General features: G+C 38.0%; 1 protein-coding gene across 1 annotated transcript in view; it reads left to right on the top strand.

Moving 5' to 3' along the window:
• sucla2 (succinate-CoA ligase ADP-forming subunit beta) overlaps nucleotides 1–17,519 on the top strand; it is a 30,012-nt gene extending 12,493 nt beyond the window's left edge. The window contains exons 6-11 of the mRNA XM_017437530.2: nucleotides 2,269–2,407; nucleotides 7,896–8,057; nucleotides 8,466–8,608; nucleotides 9,017–9,137; nucleotides 13,891–13,979; nucleotides 16,220–17,519. Of these exons, the coding sequence (XP_017293019.1) occupies nucleotides 2,269–2,407; nucleotides 7,896–8,057; nucleotides 8,466–8,608; nucleotides 9,017–9,137; nucleotides 13,891–13,979; nucleotides 16,220–16,294 (729 nt within the window). The 3' untranslated portion in view covers nucleotides 16,295–17,519. The remainder of the gene's footprint in view (nucleotides 1–2,268; nucleotides 2,408–7,895; nucleotides 8,058–8,465; nucleotides 8,609–9,016; nucleotides 9,138–13,890; nucleotides 13,980–16,219) is intronic.
• Nucleotides 17,520–23,781: the final 6,262 nt, after the last annotated feature.

Here is a 23,781-nt window from a genome sequence, read left to right as displayed (position 1 = left end):
TACTTTTGGCTTTTACCTAGTATTTTGTTTCTCTTAGCTTTAACAATTCTGTTTCAGCTTTTTCAGCAAATTTCAGCAAAGTTTTTCAACACCCAACATTTATACTGCATTTTCCCAGAAAATTTACATTCTCTTATTCTCTAGCTTTGTTTAAAAATATAAACGTCACCCGTTTTTCTCTCTTTCTCTCTCTTCAAGTTGCATCTTTAGGTTTGACTTTGAGAAACATCTTCTTGAGAAAGACCTCAGCAGAACCAAACACTAAAGTTGCGTTAAACAGAACAGCGTCGCTCTGAAGTCTGTTCCTAAAAACTGGTTTTAGATCAGCAACTAACATTAATTATTTGTCTTTCTTAAATACTTCTAAACTTTAAAGACTTCCTTGCCATTTCTAATCATAAAAAATTATGGCATCTTATAAAATCTTTGAAAGCCTGATTAAACTAAGAGTAACTCAAACTTTTATTGCAACGTTATAAAGACTTATTAACAGAAAATTAACTTCTTTAAAATCAGCTCACTCTGGACTGAACTGTTTTTAATCTTTTGTTTCTCATTTAATGCAGAGAGTCTTAAAAACAAAAGGAATTGCATTTCAAGAAATAGAGTTAAAAGTTTCACGTCTCAGTTAAGGATGGGCGATATGATCTCAATAATTTTTGTTATTTATTTTGATAACAATTTAAAAAAAAAATTTACTTGAGCACCATCTTTTTGGGCTATAAATCTGACACTGCATACAGTCCAGAGCCTCACGAACACAAATATAGCTCTAAAACTAAAAGCCACCCATTATTACAGGTTATCTTGCATAATTATTTTAATTTTGATGCACAGATACATACTTTAAGAAGGGTGACAGAACACAAGTGATGGTGTTGGCATCAGTTTCGGTAGGCTTATTACGTTTGTGCATTTGCTGTCCCCCCCCCTCCTTCCACCAGGTTTACTCTCTGATCTGCGACTGGTTGGGGCCCTCTAGCAGCTCTGTCTGTTTTGCATGAACATGTACAAATCCAGAGTCAGAAGACCTCGGTTGACTTCTTGCGTTGATAAGGAGCTTCGTAGTTACTACCTATCGCAGTTGCTATCATTAAAGTTGAGCCAAATCTCTTAGAGAAACCCTGGATTTGTTGAACTTGCTTTGTGCTTCAGGCCTCAGGCTGAGAGTGATGACACACATTATAAATGATTGTCCCGGGGCCAGTGTCTGTTTGCTCAGAGATGACTTTTTATCTAAACGTGAAATTGAAGCTATCTCACAGAAGCAGTCTTCTTTCTCATATGGGGGAACCAAAATGCAACCAAAACCCAGAAGCACATGAGCTAACGAGCTAAAGTAAAAGGTCACAGACTGAGAAACGGCAGCCACTGTCACTTTATTAAGTTGTATTTTTACAACCTAAACTAACTCCTGTTTCATGTCTTTCACATTTAAAGACAAACCAGACGTTTATGGGAGCTGCTCTGTAGGACATTTAAATATGTCTGACAGTTAGTATAATTAATATTTGACAATAACATTAAATGAAGCAAGAGTACAAATCAACTGTGGTGTATTTTTTTTTGTTTTTTGATTGCCAGGAAGTTACAGAAAATTGGCTGCATGTTCAGCTCCTCTGAGCTTTTCATGGGTTATTTTCAACTTATTGTTAAGCTGTCAGAGCTAAAACCTTTTGGGTTCCTTTTCACTGTTCATGTCGTGTTGCTTTCAGATGAAAACTTGCTGCATGCTGACAGCAGACAGGTGAACACAGTGAACTGCTTAGTACCTCACGATTCAGCTTTACTCACTTTTTTTTTTTGACTTTTGCACTCATTTCTTCTTACAATTTGCCTCCTTATTTTCTTCTTTTACATTCTGCTGAGTAACTGATGTTCTTAGAAAAACACAGACCATCTTTGTATTAAAGTTCTGCCTTTTCTTTATTCCAGTGTTTAACTGTCTGATTGGTTTATTTGTTTGGATTACTGCATCACAAATGTTTTAAATTTGTTGTGCATTTGTTGTGCATATTAATATGAGTTTACCAAAAATACTCTAGTTTTCTGAGAACTATTCCGAAGATGAATATTAAACAGAAAACACCATAAATATTCCCGGCTGAGCAGCTGCCTGCTGCAGCTGAAGAGAGTGACTCAAACATTAAAGCTGTGTGCCAGAAAACCGAGGCACTGAGCTTATTCACAGTAAATGTCAGCGGGGACCGCAGCTTATATCTCCGGGAGGTGAGCTGATCTGTGATGAAATGTTTTGTGTTGCTGCAGGTCGCTCAGAAGATGGGCTTTCCACCCGCGCTGGTGAACGAGGCAGCAGTGAACATGATCAAACTTTACAATCTGTTTATCAAGTACGACGCCTCCATGGTGGAGATCAATCCTATGGTGGAGGACTCCTCTGGCATCGGTAAAAAAGTAACCCACATCCACTCTCTGTGATCCGATACATTCACAAACTGCTTAATCAACCTTTACTGTCGCCCTCAATCGCCTGGGAACCAGGATGCTGGTCTGAGAAATGGCACATCTGCTGTGCCGTCTGATGACAGGCAGCTTCAGATATGGTCAGTCATAATTAATCAGAAACGGCCAATATGAAGGGGAGACGATGCAGTGCTGCTTCATAATACATGGTGATGAATTTTCTGTGGATCTTAAGGCTTCCACTACAAATGTAGTTAAATTCATCAGCAATTACAGAGAAATAATTAGTACTGTCTTCAGCTGAAGTGTAGCATAATGTTGTAATAAATGTGATTGTGTTTTTTTTATTATAAGCTTGTCAGATTGTACTGACGTTCAGCACCTGATTTTCTACAGACTGAAAAGGTTAAACCATAAGGGCGGGCCTGATTCATGTTGGGGCTTCCAGATTACAATTTTAACTTCACATAAAATAAATGTGAAGGCTGTATTTTGTTATTTTGCAGGTTAAAGTTGAACATAATTTGTTTATATTACGGAAACTTACCAAATAGGTACCTTATTTTTAGAGGCACATTTTTTACCCATAGTGTCAAATATTTGATGGCTAATAAACGTGGAGATTATTGGATATATTTTTGTTTAGTTTATTTAGTTAGGACCATGGACAATAAATAAAACCTTGTGCCAGATTTAGTTGATAGTAAATTTCTAACTGCAGGTAAACATGATAGAAAAACAAAATACAGTCAGAACCACCAAATATAAATTTAGGGTTAAATGAACAACAATGCACAAAATATAAATGCAAATGAGTGCTACTGACCATAAATGCATTTTAAATTTTATTTTATATAATACAGAACAATAGTGCGTGGACTATAAACTGATCACATATCAATTTAACAATGTTTGTAGCACTGATCACTAAAAAGCTTGTTTATGGTCTCCTGGGATAAAATAAGGTAATTATTGCATCATTTCAAAACATCAGAGTTTTACTCCTTAGTTGCCCTAAATAAAACAGCAAATTGACGAAAAGCTGATTTTCTTGCAGGGACTTCACATTCTCCTCGAGCAGTAGACCTGGAGGATGTTTTTTACATTGTTAGAAGTTTCAGCATGTGGTCAAACTAAACAAAACATCAACCAAAGTCTCTACAGGCTTCAGCAAACTGATCAGTGAAGAAGAGGATGTACAAACTCTAGTTCCTAAACTACCAGAGCAACTTCTAGTTGTATCCATAAAGGTAGTAATATACAGAATTCCTACACCGGCTAGAAAAGTAAGGAAATGTGTGGAATTTAGTTTGTATTTTTTATATGAATATGTATGGCAAAAGAAAAATATAATATAAGGAAGTATTTTTGATTCAGCCTCTTTTCCACCATTTCATTTTTTAAGAAAAATAAATTCCTCAAATATGCAGAGAGCTTTTTTAAATTTATATATAGAAATGTATGTAGAAATTCCTTATAACTTCCTGCCTCAGAGAGTGGCATGGCAGCTGTGTGTGAATGATTAGTCCCAATTCAAAGGATGCAGTAAAAGTATAGATCATTTATCATTTGTTGCATGTAGTGTTTGAAAGTCGTTGGTCCCAGGTTAGATAAGCCCTAAAGAAAATATAGCTTTTATTTTACTTAAAAAGCTAATAGTTTTACAAATCATCCCATTTTATTAAAGGAAACTTGAACTCTGTGATTAAGACCATAAACCTAGTTAAAAAAAAATAGGTTTGTTTTTCCTCTACAAGTGTTATTTCTTTATATTAATCTTTGTATACAATCTTTCTTTTTATGGCCTATGCATAGAGATAATGACATTCTGTCCATCATACAAACATTTTCTGTGAATTTAAGGAAAATGTAAATCTAGAGTAAATGTTTGTATTTGGATTTTGTCAACAGCTCCTAAATTGACAGAAAAATACAAAACGTTTTATTTAGAAAATAATGCTATTTTGAACTGGAACTTGTGTAGGATCCCTGAATATTTGGCACAATAATTAATGTGTTAGCCCATTTTTGGAGTTCTTAAAATGCAAATAAAACTCAAACTTTTTTAATACAAAAGTTTGATTTGCTCCAGGGTTTTCTAACAACCTCTTCCTCATTATTTTTCTTCGACTATATAATGACAATAGTCATTAACAGATTTTTTTTTATTATTATTTTTTATCAATCTCTGGTGATTTCCTGTTATTTTAAAATAAGCATGTTGTGTGTCTGCTCTCTTCAGTTTTGTTTGTCCTGACAGTGAAGAGGTTTTAGATTTAATTATTGTTTTAACAGCTACTTGTTGGGGATTGTGCAGATGAGTTGGACATAACTGTTTATCATAAGTGCTCATTACTTTTAGAACATTTTTTTGGTTATTAATATTGGGATCATTGTACAGCTTGGGGTAGTTACAGAGAAACACCAGGACTGAATTCTCACTTGCTGAGATCAGTAAGTTTCTCTGTTAAAATGAGTCCAAACATATGTCCACATGTGCGCACAGACGTTGGTAAAGGTCAGTTTTATTTTTGCCACATCCTCACTGAAATGAATTAATGGGCTCTCTTGCAGAGAAAAATGAGTTAGTCGATGAAAATGTGGAAATGATCAAAAGATTGATTTCTCTCTGCGCTGCGTGTGTTCGTGTGGTCAGTGAGTCAGAGTTAATGGTCGTGCCTAATGCGGCGTGATGAGCTCCTCGGGAAGGAATCACAGTTCCTAAATCTGCTCATATGAGGAGGAGAATGCTGACCTTTGTGGTAAATGACAAGCACCAGTTCAGTTAATGACTGTCATACTGGGAGAACAAGTGGTGCTCAGAATAGCCTAATGAAAAGTTGGCTCCTCAAACTGCACTTCCGCCGCAGCGTTTTGAGAATTTGGAAGGATGAACACTGGTGATGGTCTTCACCTTTTACCAGGCTGGGACCAGAAAGCTGGATGAGTTTGGATAATAAAAGTCAAATTGAATAGTGAAGTACCGTTAAGCAAAGCTGGTGGGAATTTTGTTGCTTCAGAACAACAGTGGTCCTTAAAGCCTGGTGTAAAACACCCTCTTACCTACTTTGAGGCAAACTATTATCTTTAAATGTAAAAGGAAGGGGCAACAAATTATAGCTGGAGGTGTGAAATGTGATGTTTCTGATGTTTGTATTCTTTTCCATAAAATTGTGTTATATACTTGACATTAAAGGACATCTTTTTAAAGCTGATAATATATGTATAATTGCTGTATAGAAAAAGTCGCTAACTCTGTTCAACTAATAAAACGGCACACCACAGTTCATAAGAAGTATACAGACCCTTAATTAAAGAAGAAAAAAAAACAACTGAAACTTTGACTCTTTATGCCAGTGACCAGCTTTCAAGCTCATAAGTATTAATTTGTCACAATACTGACATTAAAGTCCGGAGTATGGAATATGACAAGACATATGTCAGTCACAGGTGATTAGCACTCTCATCTAGAAGTGGGTGCATGTCTTTTTCATAATTGCCATGACAGAAAATGAGTAGAGTAGGATGCTTTCTGAAGCACTTTATATCAAAGCAAAGCAAGAATGGCTGTTCAGATAAGAAACAGAGGCTTGAAGACCGGCCTGTTTGTTTCAAATCAGTTGCGTGGAGAAGTTTTGATCTTTTTGATTTTTGATCATTGCCGTCGTGGAGTGTGAGTATGGAGGTCCGTAAGCGACATAATCATAAATAAAAGCAGAAATATATTTTGCTTTTGCCTTTGCCTTTTCCTTACACATGCGTTTCCTCACGTAATGTTTATATTTTGCCTTTTCCTTTCCCATACACATTTCCTCCTCCTCTTTAATCACCATGTGCATTTCTGCCTCTTCTGTAATCACGTTTGCATTTCTGCCTCAGTATGCAAAATGGAGGCTGTCTTCTTGGTCCAGCTTCTCTCCTATTGGTCAATAACCAGGAAGGAGCAGTATCCATGTGCAGATCGATTGTTCATGCCTGCGCTCTCGGCCGTTTCAGGAGAACGCCTCATTTGAGAGGAAGTAAAGTCTAGCAGAGATGTCTCAGACAGCTGCAGAAGAGTTAAGGCATGTTGCTAGCTTAGCTGACAGCAATACAGTCAGTTATGACTATTTATTATTTCCAGCCCGACACCGTTTCCCGGTCCCAATACTCGCACCTGCACCCTCGTTCCACCCTTGTGTCCTTCAAATGCGCGTTCATGCTGAAGGGTTTGAGTGTGTAGTGTGTCCCAATTCTCTGGAGTGCTCTTTAGCCCCGCCCCCTTTGTGTGCTACATCCGGCCTTCGGCGAAGCCCGCATCCAAGCAGACTTCGCCGAAGTGTTTACCCACAATTCATCACTGCATGTGACTTTTCGTTTTTTTAAAATTATCTTTATTGACAATGAAAGGGTTTTGAATTAAATGGCAGAAATATGGCAGTGGTGACAGAGCTGCGTCTGTCACAAAAAAAGCAGTTTTTAAATGTAAAGTATTGAAATAATTCTTGTTTCACTCTGCTGTACAGGTGTGAATACTATCAAATTTTGCTCCGTATTCAACAAGTCATAACAAAACACATTTGAACAGCCAAATTTCTCCTGCAATGACTTTGGAAAGCAAAAGTACCTAAACTGTACTTTTAAAATTGTACTGGCACCTTCTTAAAATACCAAAACAGAGGCACAAGTCGATGATGTAACCTGCACTGTCCCAGTTCTCCAATGTCTGCATGCTTGTAACCTGCGCACACGAACCCTTTTCTGCACTTCGACTGAGTACACACTTCATAGAGGGGCGTAGGGTGGAGGGCGAGTATTGGGACTGGGCCCGTCTGTCCTGCTTTCAAATGGTATCAGTTCAGTACGCCTTTACCCCCACCTGTAGCTGACATGCTCTGGCGGTGGCCGGTTAGTCACTTTTCTGCCTCCACTCTAAAATCTGACCATTTCTTCTCCACTTCGGCCCCGGTCCTCTCTGTCACACTCACTGAATTAACAGTGATAACAACGTGCTGCCACTCACAACGCTTCCTTTTATTTGTAACGCCACAGCTGCGGCTCCAAAAACTTATATTTTTTCTGTTCTCCATCTCATTGACCAGCATATGAAGTTCTGCCTCAGTGAAATTTAGCTTCTTCGCTCTTTTCTCAATGTTATTTCATGGTTACCAAGGCAACCACGGAGAAAAAAGTGAAGAAGCTAACGAATTAACTTATAAAATCACGTTTGAATTATGTCTCTTTCATAATAAAACCAACCCACATACAATGTAGTGACACATGAGTACTGACAAAGATGGTAACATGATTCACTACAAGCTTAACCTTAGTTTTAGGTTTGAAATTGTCCCCATGAATGTCAGCTTTGCACACGAAGGTGTAAATATTTAAAAGGTGAAATTTTACTGAGCTATCCTTTAAGTTTATTTGGTTTCTTCTGTTGTATTACGAATTAACTAAACGTTGGTCGTCCTCTGTTTGTTTGCCAATAGTGATGTGCATGGATGCAAAGATCAACTTTGACTCCAACGCAGCATATCGCCAGGAGAAAGTGTTTGAGATGCGGGACTGGAGCCAGGAGGACCCTCGGGACCGGCAGGCTGCCAAGGCTGACCTCAACTACATTGGTCTGGATGGAACCATCGGTTGTCTGGGTCAGTGTTAATGCCACTTCTTTAAATCATGTTTTTTAAATCACCTACTTGTCTTCCTTCAGTTACCCATGAACAAAGATTTTCTTTGTTACATGGTCATAAAATAAATTTCTTCTGTTCAATGTGATGTTTAGTCATAAATTAAAATATTTAAGTATTTCGGGGAAACTGTTGTTTAGGTATATTTAATTTTATTAGAAAAAATAAAAATCTTAAGTGGAAAAATTAGCTCTTCCTGCTTTTGCTTGGTGACGTTGGATTGCTTGTGTTTTTTTTCCCTCTTTGAATCAAGACAAGTTTCACTTTCATACTGTTTTAGTATTTTACATAAAAGTCAGAAGAAAATTCTGTACCTGACTGATGTTTCCCAGGCTGCCTGAACTGACCAATGAGCTTTGTCCTCTGTAGTCAATGGAGCTGGTCTGGCCATGGCCACCATGGATATCATCAAGCTCCACGGCGGCACACCTGCCAACTTCTTAGACGTAGGAGGCGGAGCCACAGCTCATCAGGTGACGGAGGCGTTTAAACTCATCACTTCAGACAGGAAGGTAAGAAATCACCTGCTGCCCTTCTCTGTTAACATTTATTGAGGAATTACTTATATTTGTTCTGTGTCAACATGGAGGTGTTTTACTTAACGGTTCAAGATTGTGTCATTTTGGTGTTTACTGTACTTGCTTTTTGAGCCGCAAATGTGGGGGAAAAAATATGAAATAAATTTTCTTTTTTCATCTAGAAATTCTAGGCTAAATATATAAAAATATAGGAGGAAATAGTTTGTAGAAAGCTTGTTAGATTTTCTTTTTCCACTGTTTATTGTAGCATATCTTTATTTTATGTTATCAGTCCTTTGTGCCAACTATAACTGTTGGAAAAATTCACTTTGCTTGTGTTTAAATTTGATTGTTTGTCATTGAATTTTAAAAATAAAATGACTTATTTTTGATGTTGCTCAGGTGCAGGCCATTCTGGTCAACATCTTCGGAGGTATCATGAGGTGTGACGTCATCGCCCAGGGCATCATCATGGCTGTGAGAGACCTGGATCTCAAGATCCCTATCGTAGTACGGTTACAAGGTACAGCTCACAGTCACACAAACACACAACCAGCATAGCACACCTAAAATAAACACTGTGCAACAGAAAAATGATCAGTACAAAGCAACAACGATGGGATTGAGTCCCAGGTTGCTTTGAGTTGATCCCACTCAGACACATCCTTCCTGTACCTCCTGTTACTATAAGCAAAGGCTGACAGGTGTATTGGTGCAGCATCAGCACCGATGTGAACCCTGTGTTTGATTGTTGAGGAGAAGAGGGAGCTGAGCCTGAAGGCAGAGCTTTTGATTTGCTAATCTCTGTTCTAATCCTCCTCTGTTGTCCTGAGGTTTGGGTTGTAACAGAGAAAGAAGGAGACAGGGAAGAGAAGCTGCCACAGTTATTCTCCTCTGATTCAGGATTCAGGCGTCTGATCAGCATAGTCTTGGCTGACTCCCCCTTCAGGTTTTCCAAAAAGGTCTTACAGGTCAGAATGTGTCATCTGGCCCAGCATAAGAGCAGAATCCCTGAGCAGGAGAGGGAAGATGAGCTGGGGAGAGCAACATCTGAACCAACTTAGTTTGCTGCTTTATGCTTTAGTTACTCCACCAAACTGTTAAACTTTATTTCTCAAAATGACTTTTGTTATTCTGCAGTGGGGCACAAGAAGACAGAAACTCTTTAAGGTGTTCAGTAATATAAGTTCAATGAATAAATCAGAGATTCATCAATCCTGTTATTAGAAGGGGTTCAGATCAGACCTCAGCATCTGAATCCAGAACTGTTCTACTTAAATATTTATATTGTTTCTTTTTAATGCTGATATTTTTGGTCATTTTTGCTAATAATTATAGTTGTATTTTTGTTTTCAGATAGTTATTTAGCTGCAGAGCTGCTCTTAACAGACTGACACACATCTGCTGCCACATCATGTTTAAATATCTGCCTTCAAATACGCAGAAACTTCTGAACTTTGGTCCTTGCGGTGCTTTGACACAAAGTGAGAAAGTGGAAAGGGCGGTGTGACCGATTATAAATAAAAAGAATCGGTAATTTGTTTTTTATGATTTGTTTGGGAGAAAACGGAGTATAAAAAAAGCCAATTACAGAAACAGAAAACTCTCTTTCTGTAAATGTTATTGATTTATATTAAACTAGAAGCACTCAGACAGCACACACCTCCACCAAGGCCATATGGTCGGTAATAATTGTAGGAAAAAAAAATCAATGACTTGTTTTTTTGTGACAACCCTAACATTTCCTGAATATTTCATCAAAATCTGTTCATTAGTTTTTAAGTAACGTATTTTCACGACCATAAGGCGCACCTTACTAAAAGGCGCAGTCTCAGTTTTTGTGTGCCATTACTGTATTTAACACACACATAAGGCGCACCTGATTATAGGGCGCGGGTTTTATATACAATCTACGCCCACGGTGTGATTCACCGGGATGCCGAAAGTGGGCGGCACCTCGTCCATGTTAGTGATGTGGCTGGGCTGGATGTGTTTTTCGGTGATGTGTTTGCTGCAGTAGGAGCGGAAGATGACCAGCTTTTCATTATAATCCGCTGGAAGTTTCTGCGCTACCGTAGTCCTGGTCCGGATGGAAAAATGGCACTGTTTCATGAAACAAAAGCACCAAGACGGACCTCCTTGGAAATGTTCAATTTTCATTTCTCCTGCTAGCGTTACTGCTTTTAGTCGAATGGTGACCGTCGAAACGCTTCTCCCACTTGTTCTTTGCTCGATGATCCACTGCTCAAGTTTTTCCTCCAACTCGGGCCACCTCACCTTATTTCCGCGGAAGCTCAGCTGCGTCTTCTTGACCTGTCGGAGCTCGTTTTTCAGCTTCCTCCACTTGCGAACCATTGATTCACTAATCTTAAATTCTCTCGCGGCTGCTCGATTTCCATGTTCCTCTGCGTAGCTGATGGCCTTCAGTTTAAACTGTGCTTCATAAGCGTGTCTCTTTGTCATTTTCAAGGTTGTTCAAACAATGATGTTCTGCATAATGCACATACCCGTTCTTTTACGTATATACAATCTACGCCCACACTTCCCCCTTTAACGTTCTCATGGTGTTCTCTACTACGTCCGCCTTACAACAACAACACACACACAGGGCGCACTGCACTATAGGGCACGCCGCGCATTTTGAAGAAAATCTAAGACTTTTATGTGTGCCTTATGGTCGTGAAAATACGGTAATTTTGCTTACAGACACAGACGGACAAACAAACCAACCAACACTACCAAAAACATTACCTCCTTAGTGGAGATAATGAAGAGATGATGTTACACTGCTCTACAGTAAAATATGATTTTAGTTGGTTTGCTTTTACTAAAACAAAGGCAAAATGATTTTGTAGCTGACATTTTTAACATCTTTTCTTAGCAATTAGCTCAGTTAGTGATCACCATCTATAACAGCAGTCGGTTCATTTCTTAGTTTTTGTGATGTACTTCAACTCAAAGTTCTGGCTGTTAACATTTCCAACTCCAACATGTTCACTTTCATACTGTCCATGACAGATAGGTTGAGCGCTCATAAGAATAAAAAAAGGAACTTGGTTTGTAATTCGTTTAGCTTTTTTTCTCTGCTGCAGATAGGCTGCTATGCATGTTTAATAAACTTGAAAAAAAATTATGAAGCTACTGGATGCATTTTAATATCCACTTATATAAAAATCCTTACACATTTATCATAAAAATTATCACAAAATATAAACTAGAGATATGGAGATTTATGTGTTGACAGTTTGGAACGACACGCCAAACATGCTGGAAAAGACTGTCAAAAACATGCAGCCTGTTTTTTTTTTTTTTCCCTCTTCTCAGTGGTTCTGTTTGAGTTGCATTGGGACCAGGTCTTCATTGGTCAAACATTCAGTTATTTGGTGTGGACTGACCAAAAGAACATAAGGGTTTCTGAACAGCTGTCCTGTACTCTATCAGCGACATCCATCAGCCTCTTTACTCCACGGAGACAAAGTCTCTTTACTCTGACTGATGGGTTCGGAGGAAGCAGCATGCTGCTCTTTCATTTGGTGTTTCCTACTTTAAATCTAACTCCTGGCAAAAATGCAGGTCTAAAATGAGTTGTGGATTATTGTGTTAATGTGAGATTCTGCATATGTTCTTGTTCCATTTTATGAAGGGAGTTGAGTTGTTGTGGAGGAAGGCTGCTGGTGCTTATTGTCTACACAACCTTCTCACAGAAGTTCATTTCTTCCTGGTTGAAATTCCTCTGCCAGTTTTATTTCCTGATCTTTACTTATTCAGTGGTGAAATGTGCAAGCAAACAGAAGCCTAAACAGAGCTGACAGTTCTCAGTTTTCCTGCGGGTGGTATTTTCTGCTCCCGTTCTCTATTTTGGATCTAAAATGTGTTTTCCCTGTGTCACTTTCTGCTGCGGTTTGTGCCGTTCTGCTGAGTTTTAACTACACATTTCTCTCCAAATTTTGGTGTTATTTAAGTTACAAAAGTGCTGCATCTCTGGCCATTTTAATGTAACTTTTTTATACACAGTTAATATTGCTCATCTTCTGAACTGCTGCTTCTTGTTTTGTTTTTATTGATTACATCAACCTGCCTGATGTCTGGTCATAGTGTGAAATAATTTCTGCATCTCTGTCAAGACCCTCTGTGCTGAAACTGATGTACTCGCAGGCACTTTATTGGTCTTTATTTGGCAGGGTTCTTAAGTGTGTGTGAAAAACAACACACAAACCTGTCTTTAAAACAAAACTAGAAAAGTTGAAAAGTTAGGATTGTATGTGAAGAATGGATCTCTTCTGCTGCTTCATGTTATTCTTATTAGCAATGTCTACTGTTCAGCATCTGAAAGTGGAAAATATATCCAAAAAGCAGCAAACTAATGTACTTTCTTCCAAAGGGGAAAAAAATCGAACCAACTCATGGTCTGTGGTTTTTTTGTTTTATATGGTATATTTTTGAGCTCATTTAAGAACCTTTATTTTAACAGGTAAGTCAGTTGAGAACCAATTCTCATTTACAATGACGACCTGGTCAGGAGGCAACAATACAATACATACATTTAGATGCTAAATGTTTTCATCTCGACTGTCTGCTTGGATTTCTGTCACTGACACTTGTTTCTATACTGTGTTATTACCGTCCCAAGAACTAAAGGCTTAACTTTGGATCACATATACATAGCAACAGAGTTATGACAGTTCTAGTACGTAAAGTGCATTGATTTATTGTTTTAATATATTTTTCACTCTAGGTTTTAAGTGTTTGTCAGGGAAAGAGGTGAATGTGATTTTCAGCTCCCACCAGTCGATACACCACAGACTGCAGCATCACGACACACACAGTATAATCCCATCACACAGCAGAGCACGCTGAGAGTTCACTTCAGGGAAAGGTTAGTAATACAACATGATCAACAAAGCAGGTTTTACTCAACTAAAGTTTAATTTCTAGCCACTCAGGCAGGTTTGCTAATATTGTTTAGGGGACTTCAGTTGCTGTTTGGGGGAAGCCTTATTGGTTCTCATGAATCCAGAAATATTTATTCACTTTCCATCACACTTTTACTGAACGCAGATGGAAACCTTTGTGTTGCAAAGAGTTCAGGAGGCTCAGTACAGCAGGATTAGTCATCAAGTCTCGAAAACCGAAATGTGTGCTTACTATGGAATGAAAAGTGTGTTACAGATTTGCACTAACATCACCCTGACAGTAAGAGTTTCTCAGAGCGTAGCTGTGTGTGGGTGTTTCATTGCTTCCATAAAGTTAAAAACATCTTTTCTGACTGTCTTCAGGAACAAGAGTGGACGATGCCAAAGCTCTGATTGCTGCCAGTCCATTAAAAATCTTGGCCTGCGATGACCTCGATGAAGCTGCAAAAATGGTAAACACACAACTGCCATCCAGTTATCTCAGCTACTTGATTATGTTGACTTTAGCGCCATGTGCAAATGGTAGAGAGAGGAGCAGACAGGAGGTGGTGTTTCTGAATGATCGTCACACAAAGCTGCAGCCTGTAAAACCGCAGCTGATGAGAGATGAAAGCAGGAGTCAGATCACATTTTTATGCGCAGCTTTTATTTAGCTGAAAGCAATGACGATAATCAGTGGGACAATCTGCTGTGATGTTGTTTTAAAGTGACATTTAGACACTTGATGTGGTTTAGTAGCATTGTTATTAATATATTGCTAATAAATCTACTTGGGTGCAATTACTTTAAAGAATAAGTGTTACTATTTACGTGTGACATTAGTATATTTGACCTACATTGACGCATAATATATTTCTTTCTTAGTATATTCGCAACATACTATTGAAAAATCAAATGCACTTTAAATATAAAGAAGTTAATTTATTTTTCACCTGGTGTGGGCTGTGGTGCTGTATATTTTTGAGTGTTCTTCTAGTATCTTGTCACTATTATTCATCACATTTAGTCTCCACCACAGCTCATAAAACCTTTTAACTGAAGAAATTCCTATTAAACTTAATTAAAACATTCAAACTCAACCATTCATAGCTGCTGAGGAGAGATGACATAATGATGGCAACAAGTCAGCAAATTAAAGAAATAAAATTCATCTTAATTCCTCACAGTGGTCATGTTCACCACAACTAAAGACAATTAAAAAAAAATGAGTTGCGCCATTTTTTTTAAGTCACAAGTTGTGGCGGCTGGCCAATAGAGGGCGCTAGGGCGCCGCCCCACCACTCACATTACCTTGAATAAGACGTAAAAGAAATAAATTAAAATTAAATAGTACATTAAAAATATTTCGAAATATATGTATATATATTTTTAGTTGTGTAAGATAAATACTTTATAGTTAATGATAAAGTTGTTTCGTTCATCGACGTTGTCTGATTGGTGACGTATTTCCGCCCCGGGGCGCAAAAATCTTTGTCCATAGACTCTCGTTAAAAGTTGTACATGCGCAGTAGCTCCTCTTCAATACAAGAGATAGGACCGTTCAGGGCGCACCTCTCCTGCGCCCTGAGCTGCTGAATGCAGCTGTGTTTACATTTCACCGCCTCCCGCTGCCGGAGCGTGGGACTCCCGCCATGGAGGCTGACGTCACATCCGTCTGTCAGAAAGTTCGCCTGATTGAAAAGTCGAGCCGCGGGTGAGCTGCCTTTTATTCAAAGACAGCGATAAGTTCATTACGTGACTAAGTTACATACAAAAGGTAATAATTAAGTTCATAGTTAATAATTAGTTTAAGAAAATTTATGCTAAAATCTGTTAAAATGTTTGGTTTTGAATTCTAATCGGAGTGAGACATCCGACCTTCGTTATAATGTATGTGCAGAATACGTGACGTAGTGAGTGCTCTCACCATAAAACAAGCGTTGACATATTTTCTCCGGTAAAGTTTTGAAAAATAAGAAAGAAAACAGGTCTTATAAACGCTAAATGTGTGCTACAGGCTTGTGCCTTGGGAGACCTCCATCTTTGTAAGTATTGGTGTTCAGGAAGCACTTATGCATTTATATGTACATTATAATGTTGCTTCTGTTGTTTTAATTCATGTAAATACACTGGTGTGATACCTTAGTATATGTTTTGGTCCAAAACGTATACTAAGGTATCACATAATAGACATATACCAAAACCTTTGGTATATGTCTATTATGGATTTATAGCCCCCCAGGAGAAAACTCCACCAGCCGCCACTGGTCACAACTGTAAATTAAAGCTCAAATAAAACCTTCATTTATCATATATGCATACAGTTAAATCTAATCCAAGCCATCTGTTTATTTATGAAGCACTTTTAAACAACTACATAGGACCAAAATATTGTGCAAAAGAATAAAGCATAAGAAACAAAAGCCATAAGAGAAGTCCCCCTTCATAAAATAGAAATTAGAGATTAAAGACAAAATGTCTGAATCAGTTAAGTACTAGGGATGATGTAAAGAGTCTAAATGAGTGTTACAACTGTAAAGAAAAGTAATTTATGATTTACAGTATTACATTGTGATATTGATTTTCTTCAAATAAGTTGAAGATATGTTGCTTAATTTTTGGAAAATCAAAGGACTAAAAAGAACAAAGTTCATTTTCTGTTGTTGACATTTAGTTTAAGTGTGTAAAGAGGAACTCTTCTGTCTGTTTGCAGGTCGTGAAGCTTTCTGAAATTGTGTCTTTGGCAAAAGAAGCCCAAGTGGACATCACCTTCCAGCTGCCCATCTGAAAACATAAACCACCTTCTCCCAGACACCCTCTCAGCGACCCATGACTCTACTCCTCCGACTGACCTCTGACCTCTCCAGAAGACACGTTTAGTTTCATCTTTATGGTCTTTCTGTTTCTGTGGTGTGATGGCACAACTCTGAACAGCTTCACTTTATAGAAAACACCCTGTTGTCCGTTTCCTGTCCCTCCTTCCAAGAGTCAGTCCTACGATGTTTTATTGCACCAAGTCCATACGCACAAACCCACCACCTTTAGCCCCCCCATCTCCCTCTGCTCGCTTTACCTTTGAGAAGTCTGTTTACTTCTGTACATGTTGGGAAAACCTCCTCAGATCTATTAAAAAACACACAAACAGCATGTTTTTCCACGTTTAGTTTCAGTTTTGACACAGGAATCAGTTTGTATTTACACCATTTCAGCTGGATAATTGTGAGCCAGGATCTAAAGCAGTAGCCTAGCAGTAGGTAAACAAGACTTTACACCTGTAAGGTGAAACTGCTTTGAACAGGCCAGAGTTGTTTGTTGAAGTTATTAGCCATGACAACTGCCAACTCAGGTGCATAAATTTGTGCAGGTATCAGTAAAAGTCTAGGAACTTCCATTGATATCATCAGTTAAAAATGCACCAAAAGCAGCTTTTTGTTTAGGTTTAGGATGCCTACTGTCAGTTTGAAATCTGCTGATGTTTGAAGTGTGTTTTTATCACCTGAGGAGGAAGTAAGAAGTGCAGGTTCACCAGAGATTTTCCATTTTAGTCTTAAACCTCCTGTCCACGCTGCTGATTCATCATTTAGTCGAGTTCAGTCTAAATGAATCTTTGCAGTTTTTTTTTTTTGCAGGAAATAGATGTTTTACAGCTGGAGTTTTCTGTTAATTTACTTGATGGCTGTACCACATTTATAGATAAATGTGCAACAACTGCTTCTGTTCTCTCTGCCATCATGCCACAGAACATCAGCAGCTTTCTTTAGGTTCTTTGTTCTGTATGCAAGGTCAGTCTTGCTGTGCTGCATCCTCTCAGCTGAACAGTCAAACAGCTGTAGTTGTTTCTTCTCCCCTCCTTCCTTTCCTCCTCCTCCAGTGCTCCGAACACAAGCAGACAATGCGAGTTGTACGTCATTTGTTTTATCTTGTAAATAACCAAACTAATGTTCTTGCTCTGTAAGATATTTATGCTGCTCAGAAAGAGTTCAACAAAAAATAAAATGCAGAGATCACCAACATTTCTGTCCATTTGTTTCTTTTGTTAGTTTTTATTTTTTAACTTGTTTTCCATGTTTTTGTCTTGAACACGGTATTGCATATGATCGTATAATGGTTTACAAAAAGTATTCTGGTATTTTTTTTATTTTTTGTTGACTTAGAACCTGGAATTTGAATAGATTTTCAATTTGATTATAAGTTATGAGCTTGCATAAAGTGTTTCAAATGAATGAAGTTGAATAGGGAAAACATTTTTTTTAAATGATTCTAAAAAAGTATAAAAAGCTGAAAAGTGGTGCATGCATATGTATTCACCCCCTTTGCTTTGTAGCTCCAACCATGACCACATAATTAGTTTAAAACGGTCCACCTGTGAGTGATCTAATGATCAAATGAGTATGATGATCTCAGTATGTGTATAGCTGTTCTGATAGCCACCCTAAGTGGTCACAGCTTTAGTCAAGCAAGATATGTCATGAAGACCAAGAAACTTCACATAGATTGGAGACAAAGTTGTGGAAAAGTGCAGGTCGGGGTTGGGTTATAAAAGAATGTCCCACAGACCTCCATTGAATCCATTTTTGTCACCTACTGCCATGAGAGGTGGACAATCATGTAATTTGCATCTGTGTGTTTGTTATCCTGTTACTGTCATAATATCTCATGAACCACTGAATGGATTTTAATCATTGGGTGCTCAAACAACTGATTAACTTTTGAAGACATAGCTAAATGATGTTGGCAAACACAAAAAAATGTTGTAACTCAGTCAGTTTTACAGATCTGAAGATAATATTTGTATGGTAGTAGCTAAGAGTCATCCCCAGAACAGACTACACATACTGGCATGCAAGGAGTTGGGTGTATTCTACTCATTCCTTTAAGGAAAGCTACTTTCATCAAACAATGGAACAGTTATGCTACCATAGTCAATCTGCCAAGAAACACTTTTACATCAAAACTCATGGACTGGGTAGGGAGGGTATTAATCAGAGAAACAACCAGGAGGCCGAAGATGACCCTGATGGAGCCGCAGCTCTTCTGCAGAGATGGGAAGATCTGTCCATAGGCCCACCATAAACTGCACAGAGCTGGACTTCATGGAAAAGGCATATTAGAGACTCTTCAAATGGGGAAGTAGGTGCTGTGGTCAGATGAATAAATTTTAACACTTTGGCCATAAAAGACAACACCATATCTGGTTCAAATCTAACATGTCTTATCTTGCTGAGAACACCATCCCAACAGTGAAGCATGATGGTGGCAGCCTCATGATATAGGAATGGTTTTCGTTGACAGGGATTGGAAAACTGATCTGAATTAAAGGCAGTATGAATGGTGCAAAGTTCAGAGAACTCCTTGATTTTTCCAACTTGTAATGTGGAAATTATGACTTTTGCACTAGCATTTTCTGTGATTGGAGTGGGCAAATGATAACCCAATAAAAAACAGAGTAAAGTTTATTTTAGAGGGAAGAGCAGGAAGCCAATCCCTCATGAGTCAACAACACAGCTGAGCCAGTGAATCAGCAACCTCAGCACAGTTATTAGTGCTCTATAGCAATTATGTGCAAAAACACTACACACCTGAACACTGTACCATTTTACAAGTACTTCTCATCTCAGTACATCTCAAGACTGAATTTTGGAACTTCTTTTTATAACTTTTAAATTGCAACTGTGAGTAAAGTGAAACAAACCAGAAACATGAAGTATATGCTGGTCCGTGTCCTTAAAAATAGGATACAGAGTAAAAAGCCTCATTGTTCCTCATGATTTGTTTGCATTTCAATCAATATCGTTGGAAAAAGTACACATTTTCATCTCAGGTAGTGGCAAAGTCGGTATTTTGCATGAGGACGCTGATTGGATCAATCTGTGCCCCTTTTTGTCCAAGTTCATCTGGTACCAACTTAAAAATTCAATTACTGAGAGTTGCAGGCTTGTCTCATTTGTCTAATGGTGTCCCCTTGTCTCTTCTTCCCTCCCTCCTCCTACCTGTGGCTGAGAAATCGATCATAGCAAAACATTTAGATGGATGTCCCAAATATTACACTTCACCTGGGGGAGAGAGGAATGAAGAGAGTGCCGGCTTAATCAATAAGCTATAAGAGAAGATACATCAATGTATCTTTGCTGAGGTTTTTTTAGTGTCTGCAATGACTGAAGGAGGTAAGACACATTACTCCCACATTGCAAATTAAATTAAAAGTGCATTTATACTCTGTCATATTTATTATGGTTATCTGAGAGAAATAAACAACATGTTGGGTTATATTTTTAATTCAAAGTTGGAAGGAGTCCTTTGCCACTTCCAGTCAAAACTGATCGCAGTCATCTTCATACTGTTAGTTTGATTGTGTAAGACAACAACTTTGCTTTAAAACACTTGCAGAACACTATTCAGATAGTAGGCAGGCTTTTTTGGACTTGCCTCTCATGTTTTCAACCTCACCCAGTGAAGATTTTTGTTTTCACAGCCTCAGGCCTGTGTCTAACCCAACACAAAGGTGCTATGTGGTGCATTTTTTTGATTGAAGATTAATTAAACAGGCACCCAGTCCTGCTCACTGCTTAACTAAACTCATTGTTTTAGTTAGGAAGTAAGTGCTAAGCAAAGATAAGTCAGTATACCTTTGTTTTCCTTCTATAGTTTATTTTGGAAAATGATAGTAGATATTAGTTGTTTTAATTTCAGTCGATAGTGCCAGACAATAACTTGTTTAGACCTCATTCACATCTGATGATAACCCCTCTACAATGTGAAATGTCAGCCAGAACATGGATGGTCTTTGCAGGGTTTTGGCGAGGTTTGCCGATACGTATTAAGAACTCAGTGGGCTCCTACATATGTGTAATAGAACGTGATAGATCCACGATGGTTCATGCACAAAACTTCCATAAAAAGGTCATGGTGGTTTTTCATCATGGTGCCAGTGTACTGGGGTCCATGGTGGAGTGGTTGCAGTAATGGCAGCATTTCCATGATGTGAGGCCCACATGCACCAGTATGGCTTGGTTTAGTTTAGTTTTAATTTATTTGGCAGTGGGCAGTGCAAAAAAAATGTTGCACGTTAGAACAAGGCTATTGTTTCTCTGTACATGGGTTTCTAGCCAAAGCCTAATTTCTAGATCTAGTACTTGGTTTAAATTAAACTCAACAATAAAACTACACATTACACACACACAGATTGAAAGAAAGCCTTTGTTTTCACACACAAAACTAAAATTATTCAGCTGAAGGAATGCTTGTTGCCTGCAGTCTTTCTTGTCAAACTTTTAAACTAAAATCATCTTATGTTAAAAGATGTGGTGGTATAGCCACCTCGGTCAAATTTTAAAAGTAGCATTATGCTTCATCTTAAAGTATGTGTTGGAGATGACTGTCAGGTACTACAACATCACATTTTAGCTTAATTTCTGTAAAATGGAATTATAGTCTTTTTTGTGTTTGCTAATATAAATTAGCTGTGGTAACAATCTCAAATCAGGTTGACTCCAAACAATAATCAGTTGTAACCAATATCAACCATTTCTCTCCTGGCATTCCAGTTTGCATTGCATTTCTCTAAAACTATTCTCTGGTACTAAAATATGATTCCTTGCCAGGCTCTGAAAGCTGAACGGGAGTACTGGAGGTTCATTTGTGTTCTCATTGTGTTTGCTGTATAGAATGCTCATGTTCATTACAATCTGTGAGTTCACAGGTTAGCAATCTATCAAAAATATTGTGCTAAATTTTCAGAGACCACCAACCTCTATAATCTTTATTCCGTATGAACAGTGTTATTTCATACCAAGTACAGCCATGTTTGGCCTATAGCACAGTAAGGACTGTTGGTATAATAATAATATAGGTAACATATTTCCATCTGTGCTGGGCTTTGCAGGGACTGTAAATGCAGCTCATCCTGATTGCAGGTTCTGTTGGGAGTCATGCAGGCCATCTATAATGACTGGTTGATTGCCTGAGTGGGCGTTTGGTAACAGCAGGTTAAAATGCAGTTGACTCTGCTTATTGAAATCAGCACAAGATTAAAGCTCTGCTCAAGTAAATTTACAAAAAGAGCCTTTGAACATAAGCGTCCCCTTCTGGTTGACATTTGCTGATGGTGATATTATTTAATTGTCATAAGTTTTGTAATACCAGTTTAACTGACTAGAATGGGCTGGTAGATTCTGATGATGTGATAACTTTGAGCAAAAACACCACAGTGTCATAGTAGGCCTACTACAAGATTAGAAAAAAAAAGATTGCTTTTATTTAAAAACAAAAATGACAAAATATGCTACTAATGCTGCTAAAATAACATTACCTATTATGATAATATTAAACCTATGAAAATATATTTTGCACAGTATAGTATTTACCCATTTTAATTTTGATGCACAGGTACACATATGGAAAGGGAATATGTTGGCAATCGTTTCATTTAAAAATAGTATTAGATTTTTCATGTACTCAACAATTTTAAATCTGTCAGCTACCACTTGTCGGGTTTAGTGAGGCAAACCCAATATGCAGGCTCATACCAAGAACTCCAAGAAAACAAATTTATTTAAAACAAGAACACAAAAACAAAGACTGATGTGGCAGCAAGAAAACTAAATAACAAAAACCAGGATTGCAAAGACATGAGCGCAAGAAACAAGGAAAACCAGACAGCACATGGAAGTGGTAACAACCCAGTGTGAAAATGAGGGAGATGATCAGGTTTTAAAGCAGAGGGTAATTAGGAGAAGTGGGCACAGGTGAGTGATTACTAACTTGGGGCAGGTGAAGATAGGTGTGGTAGCCAAAGAAGTGATGGGCTGAGGACAGGTGAATGATGACAGAAATACAAGGTGCAAAACTATACATGGACAAAGCTAAACATGAGGACAACCAAACTACAAAATAAGAGAAGCCGTAAACCCAAACTGAACACAGGATAACCAGAAACACGAAAAAACAATAACCCTAAATACAAAATGAAACTCAAAGAAAACCCAAATCCTGACACCGCTTTTGATTTTAGCTGTTAGCTAGGTTATAGTCTTGCAATAGGTAGTTTATTTCATACCTAGAGATGCTAATATGCTAACTCTTGTAGCTTTTTATAATTGTTTATTTCAAAACAACATTCCTTAAAAAGAAAGATGTGTGGTGCTTCCCTGGCAGCTCCTCCACGACTGTTTGTGTTGTTAACTACTGGTAGCAGTCAGAGGGTTCGGTGGTGCCAGTGTAATGGCAGCCTCACTTCTGTCAGTCTGTGGCTACAATGTAGCTCAGATAGATAAAGTGCTATACAAGTGCAGGCCATTTACCATTTGCCATAACTACTGGAAATAACATGCAAACATCCAAATTCCTCTTTTTTGATGAAGGGAAAGGTTTAAATGAATTCTTATTTTTCTCTCCCAAACACAGCTGAGTGCCAGCTGGCAGTAACAAGCGGGGGAAGGGAAGTGCTACACTGGAGAAAACCTCAAATGGTTTCTGGCATCTTATTAAAAGGAGTTTAAACTTGTAGATTAGTATGGCTGGTATAGTTGCTGCTTTTGATATTGTGACTTTAACACAAAAGTAGACCATAGACTACTCTTAAATAAGTGTAGATTTAGGTGAGTATCTCACTGGGCAACGACTGCAGGCAACTAGTTTCAGAATGGGAATAGATCTGTATTTTAACACCTGCACAAGAGCTTTCATCTGACAGAAAACATGTCCAAGTCTAAAAACCATGTCACTGATAACTGTTAAAAAACAGGTTCAGATAGAGAACATTTGGTTCACTAATGGAGAACTGAGAAATACTGGAATCCTGACATACTGGCTTTCATACAACTTTAACTAGACAGAGACACAAAACATCAGAAAGAAACGTGACAAGAGACCATTAAGTAACTAAACAACTACAAGACAGTGCAAATGAATGCAAAAAACTGTAATGTCACAAAATCACACAAGATGCCAAAAAGAGAACAATCACTTTAGTAAAACTTGTCTGAAAAGAAATCCACATTTTTAAACATTTGTTCATGCACTGTTGTTATGAAGCAGGTGCAAAAGAATATCAAACAGCAGATATTTTACATCACATATTCATCGGAGAAGTGTGAAATTGTTACTGTTGCCACACAAATGGACAATACTCTTTTACTCTTTTAATATAAAGATTTCAGCTGAAACACTAACTCTGCAAACATCATTTTTTATAGGAAAACTTTTAAAGGATGCCCCGTGAGTACTGGATGGTTATATCACAACATAAAAGATGAAAAGCTGGATTAAGTCATCAGA

This window comes from Kryptolebias marmoratus, linkage group LG6, assembly GCF_001649575.2.
Source record: "Kryptolebias marmoratus isolate JLee-2015 linkage group LG6, ASM164957v2, whole genome shotgun sequence".
Lineage (NCBI taxonomy): Eukaryota > Metazoa > Chordata > Actinopteri > Cyprinodontiformes > Rivulidae > Kryptolebias > Kryptolebias marmoratus.
This window is presented reverse-complemented; position numbering and strand designations above follow the sequence as displayed.